Consider the following 20684-nt stretch of genomic DNA (forward strand, 5'->3'; position numbering starts at 1 on the left):
TTTTTAAAGTGTTTTTAGTCAATAAATGCGACAGTTTGTTGGTATAAATATTTTTTCATATTCCCAATTAGGTTCATTGAGGCCCGCTATTTGTGATGGTACAAAGGAACCCACGAAAGCCCATACATATGAACGGGCAATTGATGAGTTCTGCTGTTTTGATTAAGAAAGCCCATACATCTGACCAAAAATAAAAAAGAAAGCCCATACACATGATCCAAAAAGTGGTGGTTGTGAAAGGTTGGAAAATGGGGTGGAGTAAGATTTGAGATTAGTTATTTTTGCTCCCGCGAATGAACTTGCCGGAAACCACCATGGAAGAAGCTGACCAGCTACAAAGGAGTAAAAAAAAAAAGCTATGTAATGACAAGACGGCTTTTGCCGAAGCCAATGGTCTTAGAAGAATATATGCTGACTTAGTGATGCATGGAAGTTTAGAACCACACTTTGATTCTGAAACAGAGGAGGAAGAATCAGAGGAATCATCTGAAGACGAAGAAAAAGACAATATAGAAGAGGTGCTTGAAATAAGTCAGTTTCAGAGGGAAGCTTTAAAGAAAATGAAGAGGAAGGAAAGAACCACCCCTTCTATCTCTGCGAAATGACTGGAAAATGGAACTTTTAGAATCCATGTCAACAGAGCAGAAAAACGGAGGCTTGAGTGGCCATGGAAGAACACATTTATAGTCAAGCTTTTGGGACGCAAGATTTCATATACTGTTCTAAAAAGAAGATTGGACATCATGTGGGCAAAAGCGGGAGGACTAGACTTGATAGACCTGGGTAATGACTACTTTGTAGTTAGGTTATTCAATGACGAGGACTGCTGCAACGTACTAGAAGGCGGATCGTGGCTGATCTACGACCACTATCTAACCATAAGAAAGTGGGTTCCAGATTTTAGTCCATTCTGCACCACTATCAACAAGATAGCAGCTTGGGTAAGACTCTCTGACCTGCTGATCGAATACTACGACAAGCGTTTTCTGGGAACAGTGGGAGACCAGATTGGAAAGACGCTTAAAGTTGACATGAACACAGCAAACCAGTCAAGAGGTAAATTCGCGCGCCTCTGTGTAGAGCTAGACCTGACCAAGCCTCTAGATGCAAAATATATGATAAATGATAATACATATTTCATTGAATATGAGGGTTTACATATGATTTGTTTTAACTGTGGACGTTTTGGTCATGTTAATGAGGCATGTACACATGGAAACACTTCTGTATTTAACCATAACAATGCAGATGAGAACCAACAGCCAGGACAAGCAGCGGAGGAGCCCATGGAAAGAAATCAGATGCAGAAAGAGGGGGATGAGAAGAGTGGAGAAGACAAGTATAAAATAGTTATTTCAAAAAATGCCAATCATGGTGCCTAGATGGTTGTACATAAGCAAAGGAGGACAAAGAAAATGGTTGAAAAGGACATCCAGAACGTGGAAAGTGGACACATGCATAAAGGTGAAAAAAGCAATGCGGAGAAGGTGGCCGACAAATCGAGGTACGAGGTTCTATCCTCAGATGTAACTAATGAGCAAATCATAGAGAATGATTATGATGAGAATGAGAATCAGCCAGCCACAAGAAAAGACAAAAATAATGAAGGCCCCAAAGAATTCCTTTCTGGAAGCCAAATGAGAAAAGCTCGTTCTGCAAACACACCTAGCCTCACCCATATATCCCCTAGCCCAATCACTGTGACCCAAAATGCAGCCCAATCTGCTTCCTTGAACCAAAAAAGAAAAGCACAAAATCTAAACAAAATCCAAACTCCTCACCATCTCTCATCACTTATGGCCCAAGACCAACTACTCCATGGCTCATACTATGAATCCAAACCAAGCATCCCAGAATCAGCTTTATCCAACAATGCGATGTTAGTAGAGGAAACGATGGTCATGGAAACCCCGCCAGACCAAAACCTTGGCCCAAAACCACCTGATCCACCTGAACTCAACCTTTTAGGGTCTAACCTGGATGTGATAATGGCTGAAAGTACAGCAGCGATCCTAAATGGGGAAGAAAAGAAAGGCCCAGTAAAAGGTGAGTTGAATGGGGCCTAATTGGGCCTGTGTTTTATCCAATTCTCTAGACAAGGGCTTTAAGCTCTTCCTTACAGTGTGTTTTAATATGATAATACTATCATGGAATGCGAGAGGGGCTGCAATCCCATCCTTTGCTAAGACGTTGAAAGAGTATAATCTTCAGTATAAGCCTAACTTAATTGCCATCCAGGAGACGAGATGCAGTGGACAAAATGCACTAAACTCCATCAAAAGGGCTGGTTTTAACTACCATCTTATTGGGGATGCAAATGGATTTTCAGGAGGAATATGGCTTATTTGGAACAACTCTAATCAAACTGTTCAGGAAGTATGTCGGTATGAACAAGCTTTACATACCAAGATTACTAATGACTATGGAGTTTGGTACCTTACCATTGTATACGCTCACCCTCAAGAGAGTCGAAGAAGAGATGTGAGAAATTTTATCAGCAAAATATCAGCAGACATGCATCATCATTGGGTTCTATGTGGAGACTTCAATGATATTAGTGATGCATCGGAGAAAAAAGGCGGAGCGCATCCAGATATTCCCCAAATAAATAGATTCAAGAAATGGGTGGAAGATTATAATCTTATAAACCTGGGATATCAAGGAACAAGATTCACCTAGAGAGGTCCTGTCTGGCAGGATGGTAATCGCATTTTCAAATGCCTTGACCGAGCGCTTTGCAATACTGATTGGCGCCTTCTGTTTCAAGAATCCATTGTGGAGACCCTCCTTCGAATCCGCTCAAATCACCATCCAATTCTCATCAAGTGCAAAGGTAACCACCAATCCATTGGGAACAAGCCTTTTCGTTTTGAATATATGTGGATGCAACATAAGGATTTCTCTTCCTTCTTGAATGAAAATTGGCACAAGGACCAGCCATTAGCTCAATCAATCCAAAATTTTGTAGGCAAGGTAAAGGACTGGAATCATTAGACTTTTGGCCATATTTTCCATCAGAAACGATTGGTGCTTAGTAGATTAAAAGACTTACAAAATTCTCCAAGATATGGGAGAAGTGAATTCTTGGACAGCCTTGAAGAAGAACTCAACAAAGATTTAGAGGCTATTCTGGATAAGAAGCAAATTTTCTGGCTCCAAAAATCTAGAGAAACTTGGATAGTGGAGGGTGACCATAATACCAAGTATTACCATACAAAAACTATCATTAGGAGGCGCTGCAACAAGATCCTCAAACTTTGTGGACCTAGCGGGAAGTGGATTGATAATCAGGAGGACCTCAAGACTCACGTTATCTTTCATTTTCAAAGCCGCTTCCAGGAACTTAACCACAATAGAAACTGTGCTATTGATACTAACAATTTTTACACCCCTCTGAAGGAAGAAAGCATTCCCAAACTTAGAGCTTGTGTCACGCCTGAGGAAATTGAACAAGCGGTCTTTGCAATGGGATCACTAAAAGCTTCGGGGGATGATGGACACCTTGCGGGTTTCTACAAAGAAAACTGGACCATTGTTGGAAATAGCCAGAAAGAATTTGTCATGCATAGTTGGCAAGTCCCTGAAACTATAGCTTATGCAAACAACACCCTCCTTGCTCTTGTGCCAAAAATAAACCAACCTGAATTTGTTAACCAACTCAGACCCATTGTTTTATACAACGTGTCCTACAAAACAATTACAAAAATCATAGTCAGTCGAATCAAACCCATCCTTGACAACAGAATTTCACCGGCTCAATCCAGCTTTATTCCTGAGAGGAGAATCCAAGATAATATCATTGTTGCACAGGAAATCACCTATTTTATGAGAAAAAAATTAGGTAAAAAGGGCTACATGGCCATCAAGATCGATCTTGAGAAAGCTTATGATCACCTGAGCTAGGCCTTTATTGAGCAATGCTTAACAAACTTCTCCCTTCCCCCAGAAATCATTAAAATTGTCATGCAATGTGTCTGTACCACTAGCTTTCAGGTGCTGTGGAATGGAGAAGTAACAGAAAAGTTTTTTCCTTCCTGTGGCATTATACAGGGAGACCCACTTTTGCCCTATATTTTTGTGATATGTCTAGATAGACTTTCTCATCTTATAGAAGATATGGTTATGAATAACAAGTGGAAGCCCTTTTCTCTGGGTAGGGGTGGGCTAACTATTTCCTACTTGATGTTCGCTGACGATCTTATGTTGTTCGCAGAAGCAAGCTACGAACAAATGAATATTATCAAAAATTTTTTGAATGCCTTCTGTGAAGCCTCTGGGTAGATTGTTAATGCCCAAAAAATCCAGGTATATTTTTTCACGAAAGTTTCTGAAAACACCCGGAGAGAGATAATTCAGCTTGCTGGGAACAAAGGAAATAGGAAGATACCTCGGGGCATATATAATGGAAGGTTGAGGTAGCAAGAGGAAGTTTGGACATATCTTAGAAAAAGTTCAGAACAAATTGAAGGGATGGAAGCAAAAATATCTTTCAATGGCTGGGCGAGTAGTACTTGCACAATCTGCCATTACCCCTATAACATATTTCATGATGCAACATAGCAAAATTCCAAAGGATATTTGCAATAAAATAGAAAAATTCCAGCGGAGCTTTATCTGGGGATTGAATGACCAACCAAAAAAGGCTCACCTTGTCAGTTAAAGTACTATTTGTTTACCAAAAGAAGCTGGAGGCTTAGGATTCAAAAAACTGGATTTGATGAACTCGGCATTTCTGATAAAGCTGTGTTGGGACCTGATTAATAATCCAAACTCTTTATGGGTCAAGATTCTTTGGGGAAAATATGGAAAATGAGAGAAATCATTTCAAGTGGTGTTTCAAGCCTCTGGAAAGCCTTGCATAACCTTTGGCCTCAAATACAGAAAGGAGTGATCCATATAATAAGCAATGGCCAAAACACAAAGTTCTGGACTGATTTCCGGCTCCATATGGATGGCTGCCTTCTTGATTACGAGGATCCAAATACTAATATGAAGAACTTAAAAAATTTAGTAACAGAAGAAAGCTTTCTTCAAATTGTTGCTATGCCTACTTCTAGGAGAACGGACCCTTCCGATAGTATAGCTTGGAACATTCTCCGGATTGCCGATTTTCTGTAAAGTCATCTTATCAAAATCTTTCTCAACACCACGTCGGCCACGAGAAGGTTTGGCAGAAAATCTGGTCTTGGAAAGGATTGGAAAAAATAAAACTTTTCATATGGCAAGCCACATATGATAGACTGCTCACAAATGATAAGAGACACAGATGGTATGGGGTCTCACCTATGTGTCAACACTGTCAAAACCACATTAAGAACACTATTCATGTCCTCCAGGATTGTCGAGGGGCAAAATCAATTTGGGATAAGTTGGTTAAGCCGGATGCAATGAATCTGTTCTACAACCAACCTGTCAAAGATTGGATATACACTTGTCTAGAGTTGAACTTGGGGAGACTTGGGCAGACTCAATGGAGGAACATCTTTGCAGTAACCTGTTGGAAATTGTGGCAATGGAGGAACAAGAAAATCTTTCAACCCACTTTTCAAAGACTTCCCACAGCAAATAGAATAATTCATGATTATGCCAAACTCATTCAAGAAGTTTTTGCTACCAAAAAACAAAAACATGATCTTCATAATGGCTGACAAAACAAGCATAAAATGGTACCCACCACTAGAGGAATGGATTAAAATTAATACTAATGGTGCTGCTAAAAAGAACCCCCCAGAAAGGCAGGGTGTGGGGGACTGCTAAGAAATAGCCAAGGTCAGTGGATTATAGGACTCACCAAGAATTTGGGTGAATGCTCCGCGTTTATGGCAGAGCTCTGGGGGTTATGCGTCGAACTAGAAACTGCTTGGACCCTGGAGTTCAAGAATGTCTACTTGGAGTGTGACTCCAAATCTGTTACAGAGAGCATAAAGAAATGGAAAGATAGCACAAAATCAGGTTCATTCCTGTATAACAAAATACAAAACCTTCTATCTAGAGATTGGCAAGTCCTTATCAATCATACCTACCGTGAGGCTAACTCTTATACAGACTGGTTAGCAAATTATAGTATTGAACAGGACTATACTATTAAATACTGAAACTCTCCGCCTATGAGTCTCGGTCATTATTTGCTAGGTGATACTATTGGGGTCTCTTGGCCAGAAGAACCATTAGAATGTAGTTTCCTTTGTTTTGGGCCTTTGACCCCTTTGTAAACCGAAAGAAAAAAAAAGATTGTTAGTTAACAAATTTGGCTGGTTTTAGTGGTTAGCTCATTAGTTCGCTTAAATAAGTGTTAAAAGGTTCGAAATTTACTTTGTGCATGCAACAACTCATTGCCCAGCGACAAACCTTTAAATAGAGCTCAGATCGGTGACTTAATTCTTAATCTGTCGAGTTGGAAAATATCGTAAAAAAGAATTGAAGTTAGTAAAATTAGACTAGTAGGAATAATTTTAGATAGTTTTTTAAAGTTCGAATATTGTTATCAACCGAAATTCATCTTTTATAAGTTTAATATTAGTTTTCTTTTTCATAAATAAATTTATTAACGTTATGAATATTTGTAGGTAAAAATAATAATTTATTTAACTAATAATGATTTTTGATTGTTGGAAAATTAATTATGTTTGAATTATATTAAGTAAAACAATAATCCTTTGTCTAAATAAAAGGAAAAAAAGAAATCTTGATTCATGCACTCAAAATAAAAGGTAGTGAATTAATTTATGACTGTGAATGCATTATGGAAGGAGCATTTTTTAATGATTTTGTTTCATTGTTTGTATTTTTGCCTATGATATTATTGATAGTAATTTTTAAAATTTTACTATAAAATATATATATATATATTTTATCAAAGATAGGGAGATTCGAATCCGTAACTTCTAAATAAGTATGGGAAGACTATGCTATTTAAGTTATAATTCATTGGCTACTATAAATATATTATTCGAAAAAAATATAAAATATATTATTATATCATATAAAGTAAACATAATAATTGAATTGAATCTCTAAATTATTTTTATAATCGAGATAATAATTGTGGGTCAACTTCAAGTTAATGCTAAGCATTTTACTTAAAAATTTAATCTGCCGTATTTTTTTAAGAGTAAAGTATTGTTTTGTCCCCAATGTTTGGGGTAAATCCTATTTGTGTCCCTAACGTTTAAATCGTCCTATTTGTATCCCTAACATTTGTAAAAGTGATTTAATGTTATCCTGCCGTCAATTACACATCATGAGTGCTTTAGTTTGAGTTTAAAAATCTCTTATTGAAGTTAGAATACAAATGTTTGGAATAGAATCGATGATCTACTCTGAAAAATAGCTCATCAAATGTTGAAAATAATTCCTACAACATTTACATAATTCACTTTTCTAGGGACATAATTGAATCTAAACACAAATAGTGGGTATAATATTAAAATCGAACGCATCCAAGTGAGACCTAATTGAGAATGAATACATCCAAGTGAGAATAATTGAAAAATATAATCTAATTTGTTAGTATAATTGATAGTAGGATAACATTGAATCACTTTTATAAACGTTAAGGATACAAATAGGACGATTTAAACGTTAGAGACAGAAATAGGACTTACCCCAAACATTAGGAACAAAAACAATACTTTACTTTTTTTTTAAAGACGTTATTCAGTATAAAATATCATAAAAAATATTCACAAAATAAAGTGAAAGTAGTAGATATTATCACTTTTATTTTAATAACGTTACAAAAATTATGGAATCTAATTTCAACAAATTAACTTAATTGATCATAGGTGATTTTAAAAAAAACATAAAAAATATTTAAATTGTCACTAATTTGTCACATTAATGTCTATAATTGGACAAAACACGAAATCTCATTTTGTATGTAGAATGTAATGAGTCTTATAAAAAAATTATAATGTTTTTGGATTTAACTACACACCATTAAAGTTGTTATTAATATTAATTTTAAAGCTTATTTTTTTATTTTAATAAATATATTAGAAACTTAAATTCTTATTACTTTTTCTATAAAAATTTTTCAAATTGATCACTTTAATATGTGGGACTAAACCCATATTTTTTTTTAAGTGTGAATTTCAATGAACAATAATTTATCTAAAATCATCATGTAAATAATTGTTGAAATAAAAAAGGTCAAGTATATATCAAATCCTATTATTTCTTGTTTGCTAGGATTGGATCCAAACATGAGAGAGTATCCACAACCTTTCACATGTGATCCTTGTTCCATGCCATTGCCATTTGTTTGCATTATTAATGTTATTAATATTATTGGTGACAAAATAATAATAATAATAACACGAAAAATTGCCGACAAAATCAAGAAAAACCTCCGATAAATTCAACTACTTAGTTCACGGGCCCCACTAATGCACATATGTTTTTATTTTTTTTGCATTTATATTTTTTCAAAGAATAATTCACCATTAACAAAAAACTATTCTAGGTTAGTCATTAGCCTGAAGTATTAGGAAATATCATATGAAAAAAAAACTATTTTAGGATAAATATAGTAGATTAATTTAAAATGGTTTTATTAAATACTTAAATCCAGATGAGTTAGGAATATTGTCACATTATACAATCTGTGTAGCAATTATTTTAAAAGTCATGTAAGTATATTATTAAATAATTAAATAATAGTGTAAAAAAATTATATACTCTTAATATATATATATAGTAGTGGAGCCGTGTTACACATGACTAGTAGTGGTTATTAAAAGAAAAAAAAGCCATGATAGCTAAGTGTTAAAATGAAGAAGAAGAAGTATGCTCTAAGTTGTTTTTTAGAGGAGTTTGCTGAGATGAACATGAAGAATAAAGTGGAGGGAGAGAAAGCAAAGGAAAAACACTGCAATTATCTTGTCTCGAACTTACGAGGAGAGGACTAAAAAGATAGAAATTATTGTTATTAGAGAATTATTTCCTAAGACTAATCAAAAACAGTATTTTTAAAGTAATTCTAAACAAAGTCTGAAGATTGAAAAAAGCAAAAAGCGAAAGAGTCTAACCAAACAAAGACTATACTCGATAAAAGTACAATAAGAAATAAAAAAGAGATTGAAGAATAAGGAGATGAACGAGTCTTCAAAAAAGGTCAAATTAAAAGAGGAATAGTTAACAGATTTAATGGTGGAGGGTGCAAGTTTTCAAATGACACCCAAAACGTTATGAGATCGTTAGTGTAGAATTGTCAAAATTTGGGAAGACTTTTGAAAATTCACAATCTTAAATGAATGTGCAAGTTTCACTCCCAAAGATTATTTTCATTAGTGAGAGAAAGAATCAATCTCGACAAGTGAAAGTAAAGTTACGTTCGTGTGGCTATAGGAGTTGGTATATTGTGGACCCAATGAGGGTGGTTAGTGGTTTAGTTTTGAGATGAAAGAATACTATCAATATTCACATACGGAGTAGTGGTGACTATATTACAGAAGAGGTTCATGCATGCCACAAACAAAAATAAAGTTTGGAGATTCATTGTAGTTCACTTAAATTGCTCTGACACTATCTGAAACTCTCAGTATGATGAGCTCTTTTTTATTATTCAATAGTTCCAATGCAGAGTGGTGATGATTATGGATGATTTTAATGCTATATCTAGACAAGCAGAGAAAGGTGGTGGCGGCAAAAAATCAGTAACCTCCATCTTAGCATTCAATAATTTCATCAATATTAATGAGTTATTGGATATTATAATGGTGGGTTGACCTTTCACGTGGACAAATCGGAGACAAGACTCAGAGTTGGTGAAAAAAAGACTGAACCGTGAGTTAGTGGGGCTGAGTTGGAGAACATAGTACTCGTATGCAGTAATAAACATGCTTTTAGAATTAGGTTCATATCATGCCTTTCTTCTCTTATTGACCCACAAAATTGGCGCAATAAGAAAATGTTTAAATTTCAAGAATGTTGGTGTTGCAAAAGAGAAGTCAGGTAGATTGTGATGGAGGTCTGGACCTCTGAAGTAAAAGGGTCAGCAATGTAATCTTTAGCTGAAAGGCTAAAACGATGTAGACATAGGTTAGTTTAGTGGCAAATTAATCACAAAACTAAATCTAGAAGAAAAATTGAAGAGCTACAGTCAGCCATAGAAGATCTTTGAAAAGGTGGAGTAAATGGAGGTGGCGAGCTGAATAGCCTAGAGAAGAAGTTAGAACTAGTGTTTATTAAGGAAAAGAGCTACTAGAGAGAAATTTCGTGTTAAATGGATGAAAGAGGGTGATTATAATACACAATTCTTTCATAAGAAGTTTCAATCCAAAATGAAGAATGGAATATGGAGGTTGATTGGTCGAAATGATGAAGTCACCTCTAGCCTGAAAGAAATAGCAATAATGGCAGATGAGTATTTTGACTATTTTCATAATGTTTTTACTTCCAATAGTGCTGTTGATCCAAGTCAGTTTTTTAATAGTTTGGAACCTAAGGTTACAACTTCCATGAATCGGAGGCTCCAAAGACCAATTTCTAGGGAAGAGATCAAACGAGCTACCTTCAGTGTTCATCCTCAAAGTGTTTTGGGTGATGATGAATTCACTGCGAAATTTTTCCATTCCTTTTGGGATATCGTAGAGGCCGATGTGTTTAAAGTTGTATGTCAAGAGTTTCTTTCATAATGGTCGAATCCTAAAAACTTTTAACCACACTCATATCTATCTGATTCCTAAAATTTCTTATGCCAGTACTATGAATCAGGTGAGACCTATTAGTTTATCTTCTATTATATACAAAATTATTTCTAAGGTTATGGTGCATAGACTGCAAAGCATTATGAATAAGATCATCAATCCTAATCATAGTGCATTTTTAAAGGGAGGTTTATTTCAGACAATATTCTTATCTCACATGAATGCATGCATTATTTGAAAAATAAAAGGAGTAGTCTGGACTCTGAAATAATTATTAAACTTAATATGAACAAGATACATGACAAGATCGAATGACAATTTCATTGGTTTATTATGAAAAAACTGGGCTTTGAATTAAGATGGACTAATTGGTCAAGAGAATTAATAACAACTGTTTTTTATTTTATTGTTGTGGAAAGGCAACATTTTGGTTTTTTAGACCAAATAGGGAGTATCCGTCAAAATCATCCCTCATCTCCATATCTTTTTTTTTTATGCAAAAGGACCATCTTTCTTACTGCACAAAGCACAACAAAATCAAAACTGATTCGATTTACTAAGAGGGACTAAATCGAAGCTGATTGATTCGATTTCGTATTTGCCATATAAATCAAAACTTATTGGTTCGATTTACTGTAAGTTACCTAATTTGAATTCTTTGAATTCGATTTGCATTTGAACTACAAAATCAAGTAATTTGAATAAAATAGATTCGATTTACTACTAACAACCCTAATTTAAATTCGATGAATTCGATTTACATAGAAATATGCAACGAGACAACACATAACATTTTTAGATTTAGGAGATACATGTAAAATTGGAGTTGTTTTGGTTTATAAAAGTGAATTACTCTTATTTTTAAGTTTTAATAAATAACATTTATCTTCTAAAAAAAGGTTAAAATGAGAAAAAAAAAAAAAAGATCGGACAATTTACTTTTATTTCTTCCAAATTCCTAGTTGATATAGTAGATAATAAAATAATAATTTTATTAAAAAAAATTGGACACAACACTCGTTCAACGTGTATTTTTTATATTTAAACATATTTTAACAAAAATAAAATTTTTTAAATATGTTTGGACTTCTCTAAATACCATTATGTGTAGACTTGTTCAACATTATTCCTAATCTATATTATTTAAATGGATTTAGAAATAATATGTATTCTTAATTATTAATACAAAAAATATTTTAAATACTTTATATAATTAAAAAGAGATTAAAAACATAAAAAAGTTACTTTGTAGTTTAATATAAAAATATCAGGGCAATTTATGCAAATAAAATGAATGAGCAAAACCTTTATGCAAATACAACATTGGCAATTTCTAGACGCAAATGCAATAAACGCAACTATATATAATCTGCTACACCCTGTAGCGGAACTCAATTGCACGTAATCCGCTACAGGGTATCGCAGATTACGTTGAGGGCTGAGTTACTCATAAACCGCTACACCCTGTAGCGGTTTATGACCAAATGGCGCTACACTCATAATCCGCTACACCCTCTAGCGGATTATGAACAATGTGGATTGATGGAAAGATGCCTATATATACCCAACAAGTTGTGTAGAGTGTCATTCTCATTCATTCATAACTTGAGAAATGGAGAGTGAAGAGAGCTTTTTGGTGTTAGTGCATCATTCTGGAAAAATAAAAAAGAGTAAGAGGCACGGTGTGAAGTTTACAGACAGAGAACCGCTGAGTATTTTTGTCAGGTCGTCTGATACACTGTTGGATCTGAAGAGTAGTATACTGCAAAAGTTGGCCGCGGGTGGCACAAAGTGGGTGAAGAAGCTGTTCTACAAGATCCCTATTGCGGTTGTGTCAACCGGCGTGCAATATGAAACGTTTGTGTTACGAACAGATGAAGATATGCAGGTGTTGTTTCATTGTCGTCGGAGTTTTCCGGAAGTGAGGATACATGAGTTGTTTGTGAAGCTGGAACATGGGATCGATAGTTCTGGTGCATCCGCTCCAAACCCCCAGTCCACCACGATGGGGGTGCCTCCACCTCGATGCCCTTCATTGCACCTGAGTGTTTGTTGGAGTATCGGCCAGCCGGTCCAGTTGGGGCATTCACCTCAACTCATCCATCTCTAGATGTAGGACATGAGGGGGAACCGGATTGGGTGGAAAATGCTATGCAAGAGGATGATTCCGATGAAGAGCCTGCTGACATTGGAGGGGACAGCGATAATGAAATTTCCACAAACCCAGCAACATGTCAACCGCCGTCAAGTGCCGGCACACATGAGCAACCTGCACATTATTCTACCCTGGATCTGGGAGCCATCAGCCAACCGACGGATTCAGCACCAACCTTTGGGGTCGAGGCTTGCACGAGGAAAATTCTGTAACTGAATTTCAAGTTGGCCAATCTTTCCATAGTAAGGAGGAAGCTGTGCTTACTGTAAAGGATTACAACATTCAGCGCGGTATTGAGTATAGAGTGATGGAGCCAGATAATCTTAAGTACCATGGGAGATGCAAGGAGTTTGGGAAGGGTTGCACATGGATGATTCGCATCAGCCTTCGAGCACAGAAGGGAACCTGGGAGGTTCGGCGGTACAACGGACCACACACATGCTTGGCTATATCGATATCCAGCGACCACCGACAACTAGATTATCACGTGATCTGTGCGAAGATCTTTTCTCTGGTTCGAGCCAATGCGGCGGTATCGATAAAGGTGTTGCAAGAAGCTACCGAAGGAACGTACGGGTTCAAGCCAAGTTACAGGAAGACGTGGTTGGCAAAACAGAAGGCGGTAGCACAGATATACGGGGACTGGGAAGAGTTCTACGCCGAGCTACCTCGTTGGATCCTTGGCGTGCAGTCCACCATGGAGGAGACGGTTACGTTGTTGAAGACATCTCCGGTTCGCGTCGGTGATGACGTGGATGACTCAACCGTGTACTTTCATCGTCTTTTCTGGACGTTTCCTCCTTGTGTTGAAGCTTTCCAACATTGCAAGCCATTGGTAAGCATAGACGGTACTCATCTGTATGGCAAGTATGGAGGGACTTTGCTCCTGGCCATCGCTCAAGATGGGAACTCCAACATCTTGCCTATTACTTTCAGTCTCGTGGAGGGGGAAAATGCCGAGTCTTGGTCTTTCTTCCTGACCAACCTGCGGCAACATGTGACTCCACAACAGGGGATACTGGTAATTTCAGATAGGCACAATGGCATCAAGGCTGCACTAGAGAACCCGAACAGTGGGTGGTTACCCCCGCATGCGTACCGAGCATTTTGTATTCGGCATGTTGCAGCTAAATTCGCACTTAGTTTCAAGGGCACGGATGCAAAGCGTTTGCTTGTGAACGCTGCTTATGCGAAGACTGAGGCAGAGTTTCACTATTGGTTTGATATAATGTGGACTGAGAATCCGGCAATGTGTGATTGGGCGAATAGAATAGAATACGATAAGTGGACTTAGCACCAGGATGGTGGCAGACGGTTCGGTCACATGACGACCAATATATCTGAGTGTGTTAATTCTGTTCTTAAGGGTACACGGAATCTTCCGGTTACCGCCCTAGTCAAGTCCACATATGGTCGGCTAGCGGAGTTGTTCGTGATTTGTGGTCAGACGGCAGAGGCTCAATTGGCCAGCGGTGCCAAGTTCTGCCAGTCTTTTATGAAGGCAATGGAGCGCAACTTGAAAGACTCCAAATGTTTCACTATCACCCTGTTCGATAGACACCAGTCTGAGTACACCATTGCCGAGACGACGTCCACCGGGAGCTTTTCACTTGGGACGTACCGAGTTTTCCTCCAGCACCGTACATGCGACTGTGGATACTTTCAAGTTCTCCATTACCCATGTTGCCATGCGATTGCATGTTGTGCCCAGTCACGGCTTGACTGGTCTATCTATGTCGACGAGGTCTACACCATGCAGAAGGTGTTCAGGGTGTACCAGATGGGTTTCGTGCCGCCAATACCGAAGGGACTTTGGCCACCTTATGACGGTCCGACTGTTATTCCGGACCCCAGCTTGAGGCATTGTCATGATGGCCGACCGAGGTCTACCAGAATCCGGAACAACATGGATGAGGCCGACCTTAACCGACCGAAGCGGTGCGGGCTATGCAGACAGCCTGGGCACACGCGTAGGTCTTGCCCCCAGAGAGGCTCCACTGTTGCCGGTAGTTCGTAGGACTTCTAGTCTGTGTGCTTCTACTTTTTTGAATTTTATATTTTCCTGTAGCAATTTACGCTTTCGGGTGTTAGTGTTAGTTCCTTTCGTGTGTTTGTGTTAATCTTGGTTCCGACCTATTTGTATGACTTATGACTTATGCTTAATGTAGAAATTTAATCCGTGTTACTGTTAATGCCTCGTGCCTATTATATTTCTATGGCTTATTATTTATGGACACTGTATTTGTATAACTTCGTATATTTTGCATCACGAGTTGTTACTGTAAGACTGGTATGTATAGGCATCTTCCTATCAATCCACATTGTTCATAATCCGCTAGAGGGTGTAGCAGATTATGAGTGTAGCGCCATTTGGTCATAAACCGCTACAGGGTGCAGCGGTTTATGAGTAACTCAGCCCTCAACGTAATCCGCGATACCCTGTAGCGGATTACGTGCAATTGAGTTCTATTACAGGGTGTAGTGGATTATATATAGTTGCGTTTATTGCATTTGTGTCTGAAAATTGCCAATGTTATATTTGCGTAAAGATTTTACTCATTCATTTTATTTACGTAAATTGTCCAAAATATCAAGATATCATTATAAATTATATAAAAAAATTTATTTTTTGTATATCTTGTCAATGTGTATTATGTGTCCTAACAAAATTGAAATTAGTATATCTATATTTCACGAATTATATCAATATGTCATATCTTATATTAGTATCCATGTTAATACTCCAGTACTTCACAAATTATGTCAATTACGCGTACGTATCTATATTTTATCATACAAAAAATATTATTTTTTGTGTTTGAAAAAAAAAGAGACATAATAATTTTACTCTTATTTTTGATAATGCCACTTCATATATTAATTTTTTTTATTATATAATGTATAAATTTTATAGAAAAATGAATGGTATTACTAAAAGTAGAATGACAATGGACTTATTTGAGTGAGTATTTACAAAAATATTTTTTTGAGTTATTTTTTTTAAAAGATTTCTTAGAAAAGTAAAAATAATTTTATATTTGGATATTTCATACAAAATTTTTTTTTATTTATCAATTATGTTTGAGTACAACAATACGAAAGTACTTTTTGTTTATTTGTTATGTGTAAAATATCTTTTTTTTTATGAAAAAAATATTTTTTATTTTTCTACTGCTTTTATTTTTACTACTAGAAATTTATCAAACACGTTAAAAAAATTATCAACTTAATGACACTCAAACAAGCACAATATCTATTTCAAAAAATATTAGTTAAAAGAATAAATTTAAGGATTTATCTATTTTATGCCCTAAGAGTACATATTAAAATTATAAATGGGTTAAATACAATTTTGTTCCTTAAAGTAGGGGTTGAAAATTTTTTTCGTCCTCGGCCTGTTTTTGTCTACAAAATGGTCTCAAAGGTTTGACTTAATTTTAAAATCGTCTTTCGGATGAAAATATCTTTTCTCTTTTTTCCTCAAAATCAACCAAAAATAGAAGCAGAACCACAAGCTGAAGCAGAACAACAACAACCAAAAGCAGACGAATAACAACAACAATGAATCATGTATACAGTTAACCATTTCCTAAAATCCACTAAAAAAAATCAAAATCCAGCTAAACTAATCCAGAATCAAGGCCGGAGACTATTTTGTAGACAAAAAAAGACCGAAAACAACAAAAATTTTCAAACCCGGGACAAAAGTTGTACTTAATTCTTTATAAATTAAAAAGATTCTTATTAAAAATATAAAAAATTTAAGTTTTTAATACATTTGTTTTGCATTCATTAAATAAAAACATTTAAAATTTTTCACTAATGATTATCATAACTAAAAGTAATACTACGCATCTAGATTTTTTTATGAACCAAATTCAATCAAATTAAATAATAAGATTTAGAATAATATTAGTCATAACGTATTTTTGGAGATAATACTCAATTTGATCCCTGAACATACACGTGAGTCTTAATTTAGTCCTTAAGGTTTCAATTGCCTCTATTTAGTCCCCGAAGTTTATAAACGTGCCTCATATTAGTCCCTGAGACCATTTTTAATATAAAAACGTTAATAGAGCGTTGTTGTAGACTATCACATGTCACGTTAAAACTTGTAAAATGATGCAGTTTTGGTTTTGACATTTAAATAGCTCAAAAACGGCATCGTATTACTTATTTTGTTAGGTAAAATTTTAATAAACACCATTTAGGATGTTGTTTTTAGGTTATTTGAGTGCCAAAACCAAAACGACATCATTTTATAAAGTTTAGTGTGACATCCGGCTGTCACGACAGTGTTCTGTTAATGTTTGTACGCTGAAAATTGTTTCAAGGACTAACATGAGTTATGTTCACAAAGTTTGGGGACTAAATAGAGGCAATTGAAACTTCAAGAACTAAATTGAGACTCGCGTGTAAGTTCATGGACCAAATTAAGTATTATCTCGTATTTTTGTTATGTTAAATCAACTTAGTTAAATTTAATTAATAAAAAAATTTAAAATATGTAGTATTATTCATTAACTAAATCCTAAATTTAATTGAATTTGGATCATCTAAATTTTAGATTTTCATTTTAGAAAATAAAATAAAAATTTTCACCATCATTAAATATTTTTTTTTTATATTTTTTTTAGTCCTACTTATAAAATAAATAATAATAGATTATATTTTACTGTGTAAAGTAAAATTCAAAATTTAGAGAATACAAATTCAATTTAATTACCCTTAAAAGAAATGTCATTTAATAGCTAGCGGAGCAAGTTTGACTACATTTAAGGTGATATTTGTTTCCTCATTAATAGTAGAGAGAGGATTACGTGATATATTTGATAATTATGAATCTCGGATCTTCATTGAGTTGTGGTATTTGTAGAGTAAATACATTTTGGACATGATATTTATTAACATTTATAATATGTCTGTCTATTGTATTTTATTGTGTCTTAATAAAAAAAAAATTCGAACATATTTTAATACACTTAAATATCATTATATATTAGTGTATCTAATTTTATTTTTAATATATATTTTTAAAATAAATTTAAAATATAGTATAAATTATTATTTATTAAAATAAAAAATATTTTAAATATTTATATAATTAAAATAAAATAATAAAAATAATAAAAATTTAATTTATATTTTAATATTAATAAAATATTTAAATATCATTACAATTTATTTAAAAAATATTTTATATTTTATATATATACGTGTTCTCGTATTTTATAAAATTTTAAAATAGCTATTGAGACTTTCAAATTAATAATATTTTTCGCATTTGAGAGATTTTATTCAAAGTGCATTTACGAAATTTCTTTTTTATTAAATTAGGATTGACATATATACTTCTTAAAGGAGAACCTTATATTTTACATTGTAGAGTTGTACTAGGAAGATACATAAATGTTAAATAGGAAGGAAAAATTATTACTCTTTAATTGATGATGCTTTTTTTTATTGTATGTTATTTTCAAAATTACTTATATAATGAAAATTTTTTCTTTTCATTATGAAAAAAAAAACGAAAAGATAATTAAAAGATGTAACAATGTATATACGTTTGTTCTGACTTTACTAATTCGATTTTCATTATTGATATGAATGTTTACTGAAGGTAAATAAGAAAATATAGAAATATGAAATAAAGACAAAAGAGAATGAGAATTTTGTAAAAAAAGAAAGAACGAATAAAATAAGGACAAAATTTTAAAAAAAAATCTTGATTTTAAGAAATTTTGACCGAATAATACAATTGAAGTAAAATTTGAAAAAAAAATGAATAAAATTAAAATATTCAAATATCTCATGGTTTGACCTTGACTCTAATGGCGTAGCCAATGTCAATTCTACCAAAAAAATTTTCAATTATTATTTGGAATAAATAATATATAGGAATAATATTAATTTTGTTAATTATTTTTTTTAATTTGTAGATATTACTACTCTCAGTAATAACATTCTTACGTAATTGTTTAATATATTCATTTAAAAATATAATAAAAGGCAAGTATTTGAATCTTAAAAGTAAGAATAATAATATCTACTTTAGACTTAATTAATTTAGGTTGATTAAATGGCTAATTTATTTCTCCATTTAAATAAGTGTTAAAAATTTAAATTTTATATTATATATACAGTAATTTATTGACTAATAAAAAATTTTAAATAAAGTTTAGATTCACAAATTAATCTATTGTATGAACAAAAAAAATTAATTAATAAAAAATAAAACTTAGAAAAAGTATTAAAAATATTAGTATAAAAAAGGTAAATTCTATATTTTTTATAATTTAGTATTTAATTTTTATCTAACTTATTTTTTCGGTAAATTTTAAATATTTAAAATTATTATTTTTATACTTTTAAAATAATTGATTTTTAAATTTTTTTAATAAGTTAGGCAACATTTTTAGACACCATAATAATTACCTAAAAAAATATTTGCTTGTAAAATATAGTCATAAACCAAATCAATACAAGAATTTTCTGGTGTCCTTATTATAAATGAGAATGAAAAATAAAATTGATAAAAAAATAAATTAATTTAATTATTCTATGGATTCCTACAATAATATTGAATTTGTAATTAAATCCTTATATTTTTTTAATTAGTTTTTTATATTATTTTTAATTTTGTAATTAAGTCATTTTTTGTCAAAAACGTTAAAATTAACGAATATCTATCCCAAAAAATATGTTGTAAAAAATCTAATTATGTTCTTAATTGTGAATGCCTTCTATTTGTGGATAAATATTTAGTTAACTCTAATAATTTTTTATATTATAAAAGATTTAATTATAAAATTTAAAACAATATAGGAACTCAATTAAAAGGAAAAAATTATAAAAATCTAATTACAAATTTAATGAAACTAAGACCAACAGCAATAATTAAACCAAATATTTTTTTAATTATTTTTCTAGACGTAACAATTGAATGCAAAAGTTACAATTTGTTATTTTTAGTGAACAAGAGTTTTTGATATAAAATCAAATTTATGTTTAGAGAAAAAAACATAATCAAACTAAAAATTGAGGCATTCAAAAAAATCGAACGTAATTTCTTAGATTCAAACATTTAACCAAACACACTTTAAGTGAACGCAAAAACTAAAACTTAATAGTTCACAAAAAAAAAAAGTAATCGAATAAAAAATTAAAACATTCTCAAAACTTGAACTGTGCTTTTCATATTCCAAACATTAAACCAACCATACCCGGTAATTATAATAACCCAAATTTTTAATAATGGATTTTTCGAACCTCTTGCATTAAAAATTTGCAAAATTCAAATGACACGGTTAAATTTCGTTTGATGAGTTGATTTTGAATATACAGAAAAAATAAATAATAATATTTTATTATAATGATATATGATAAAAAGATTGTGATATGATTATTGAGATTAGTTTACTGAACCGATGAATAAATGAATGATTGAGAATTGAAAACTAAATAATTAAGTATTCACTTGGCAAGGACGAGAGTTTCGTCCCACTTGCTCAATACTGTTAATGATTGAATTTGGAAAATACCCATGTACGGTTGATAATCGAAATCGGAAAAACTCACGTACAGTTTGATTATCAAATTTGAGAAAATCCACGTACTATTGATGATTGATCTCGAGGACGTCTATGTACTGGCCATTGTATGTATATTATGCTCAAGCTTTGTGACGATAAATCACGTACTAATGGTATTAACTATATCGACACGTATACACGAACTGATGCAATTGAAAAACTATATCTAGGACAAATTTTTAGGTAATGTCGGGTTGTGGGGTGTAAATCGACATATAAATTTATGACCTGTATAGGACAGATATGCATCATACTTGTTTGCAGCATAATTTATATGATGTGTTG

At 33.3% G+C, this 20684-nt stretch overlaps 3 protein-coding genes across 3 annotated transcripts; all 3 read left to right on the forward strand.

The window, feature by feature from the left end:
• Positions 1 to 293: 293 nt before the first annotated feature.
• Positions 294 to 1382, forward strand: LOC107641350 (uncharacterized). The gene is made up of 2 exons (XM_016344845.2): positions 294 to 535; positions 626 to 1382. The coding sequence occupies exons 1-2, from the start codon at positions 294 to 296 to the stop codon at positions 1380 to 1382; spliced, it is 999 nt and encodes a 332-aa protein (XP_016200331.2).
• Positions 1383 to 13111: 11729 nt separating this feature from the next.
• LOC107641351 (uncharacterized) lies at positions 13112 to 14098 on the forward strand. The gene has a single exon (XM_016344846.1). It carries the CDS (start codon positions 13112 to 13114, stop codon positions 14096 to 14098), a length of 987 nt encoding a protein of 328 aa, XP_016200332.1.
• Positions 14099 to 14128: 30 nt separating this feature from the next.
• On the forward strand, positions 14129 to 14821 carry LOC148566240 (uncharacterized). Its single transcript, XM_088487467.1, has one exon. The coding sequence runs from the start codon at positions 14129 to 14131 to the stop codon at positions 14819 to 14821; it is 693 nt and encodes a 230-aa protein (XP_088343593.1).
• Positions 14822 to 20684: the final 5863 nt, after the last annotated feature.

Source organism: Arachis ipaensis, chromosome B5 (genome assembly GCF_059453495.1).
Source record: "Arachis ipaensis isolate K30076 ecotype BB chromosome B5, ASM5945349v1, whole genome shotgun sequence".
In the NCBI taxonomy this organism is placed as follows: domain Eukaryota; kingdom Viridiplantae; phylum Streptophyta; class Magnoliopsida; order Fabales; family Fabaceae; genus Arachis; species Arachis ipaensis.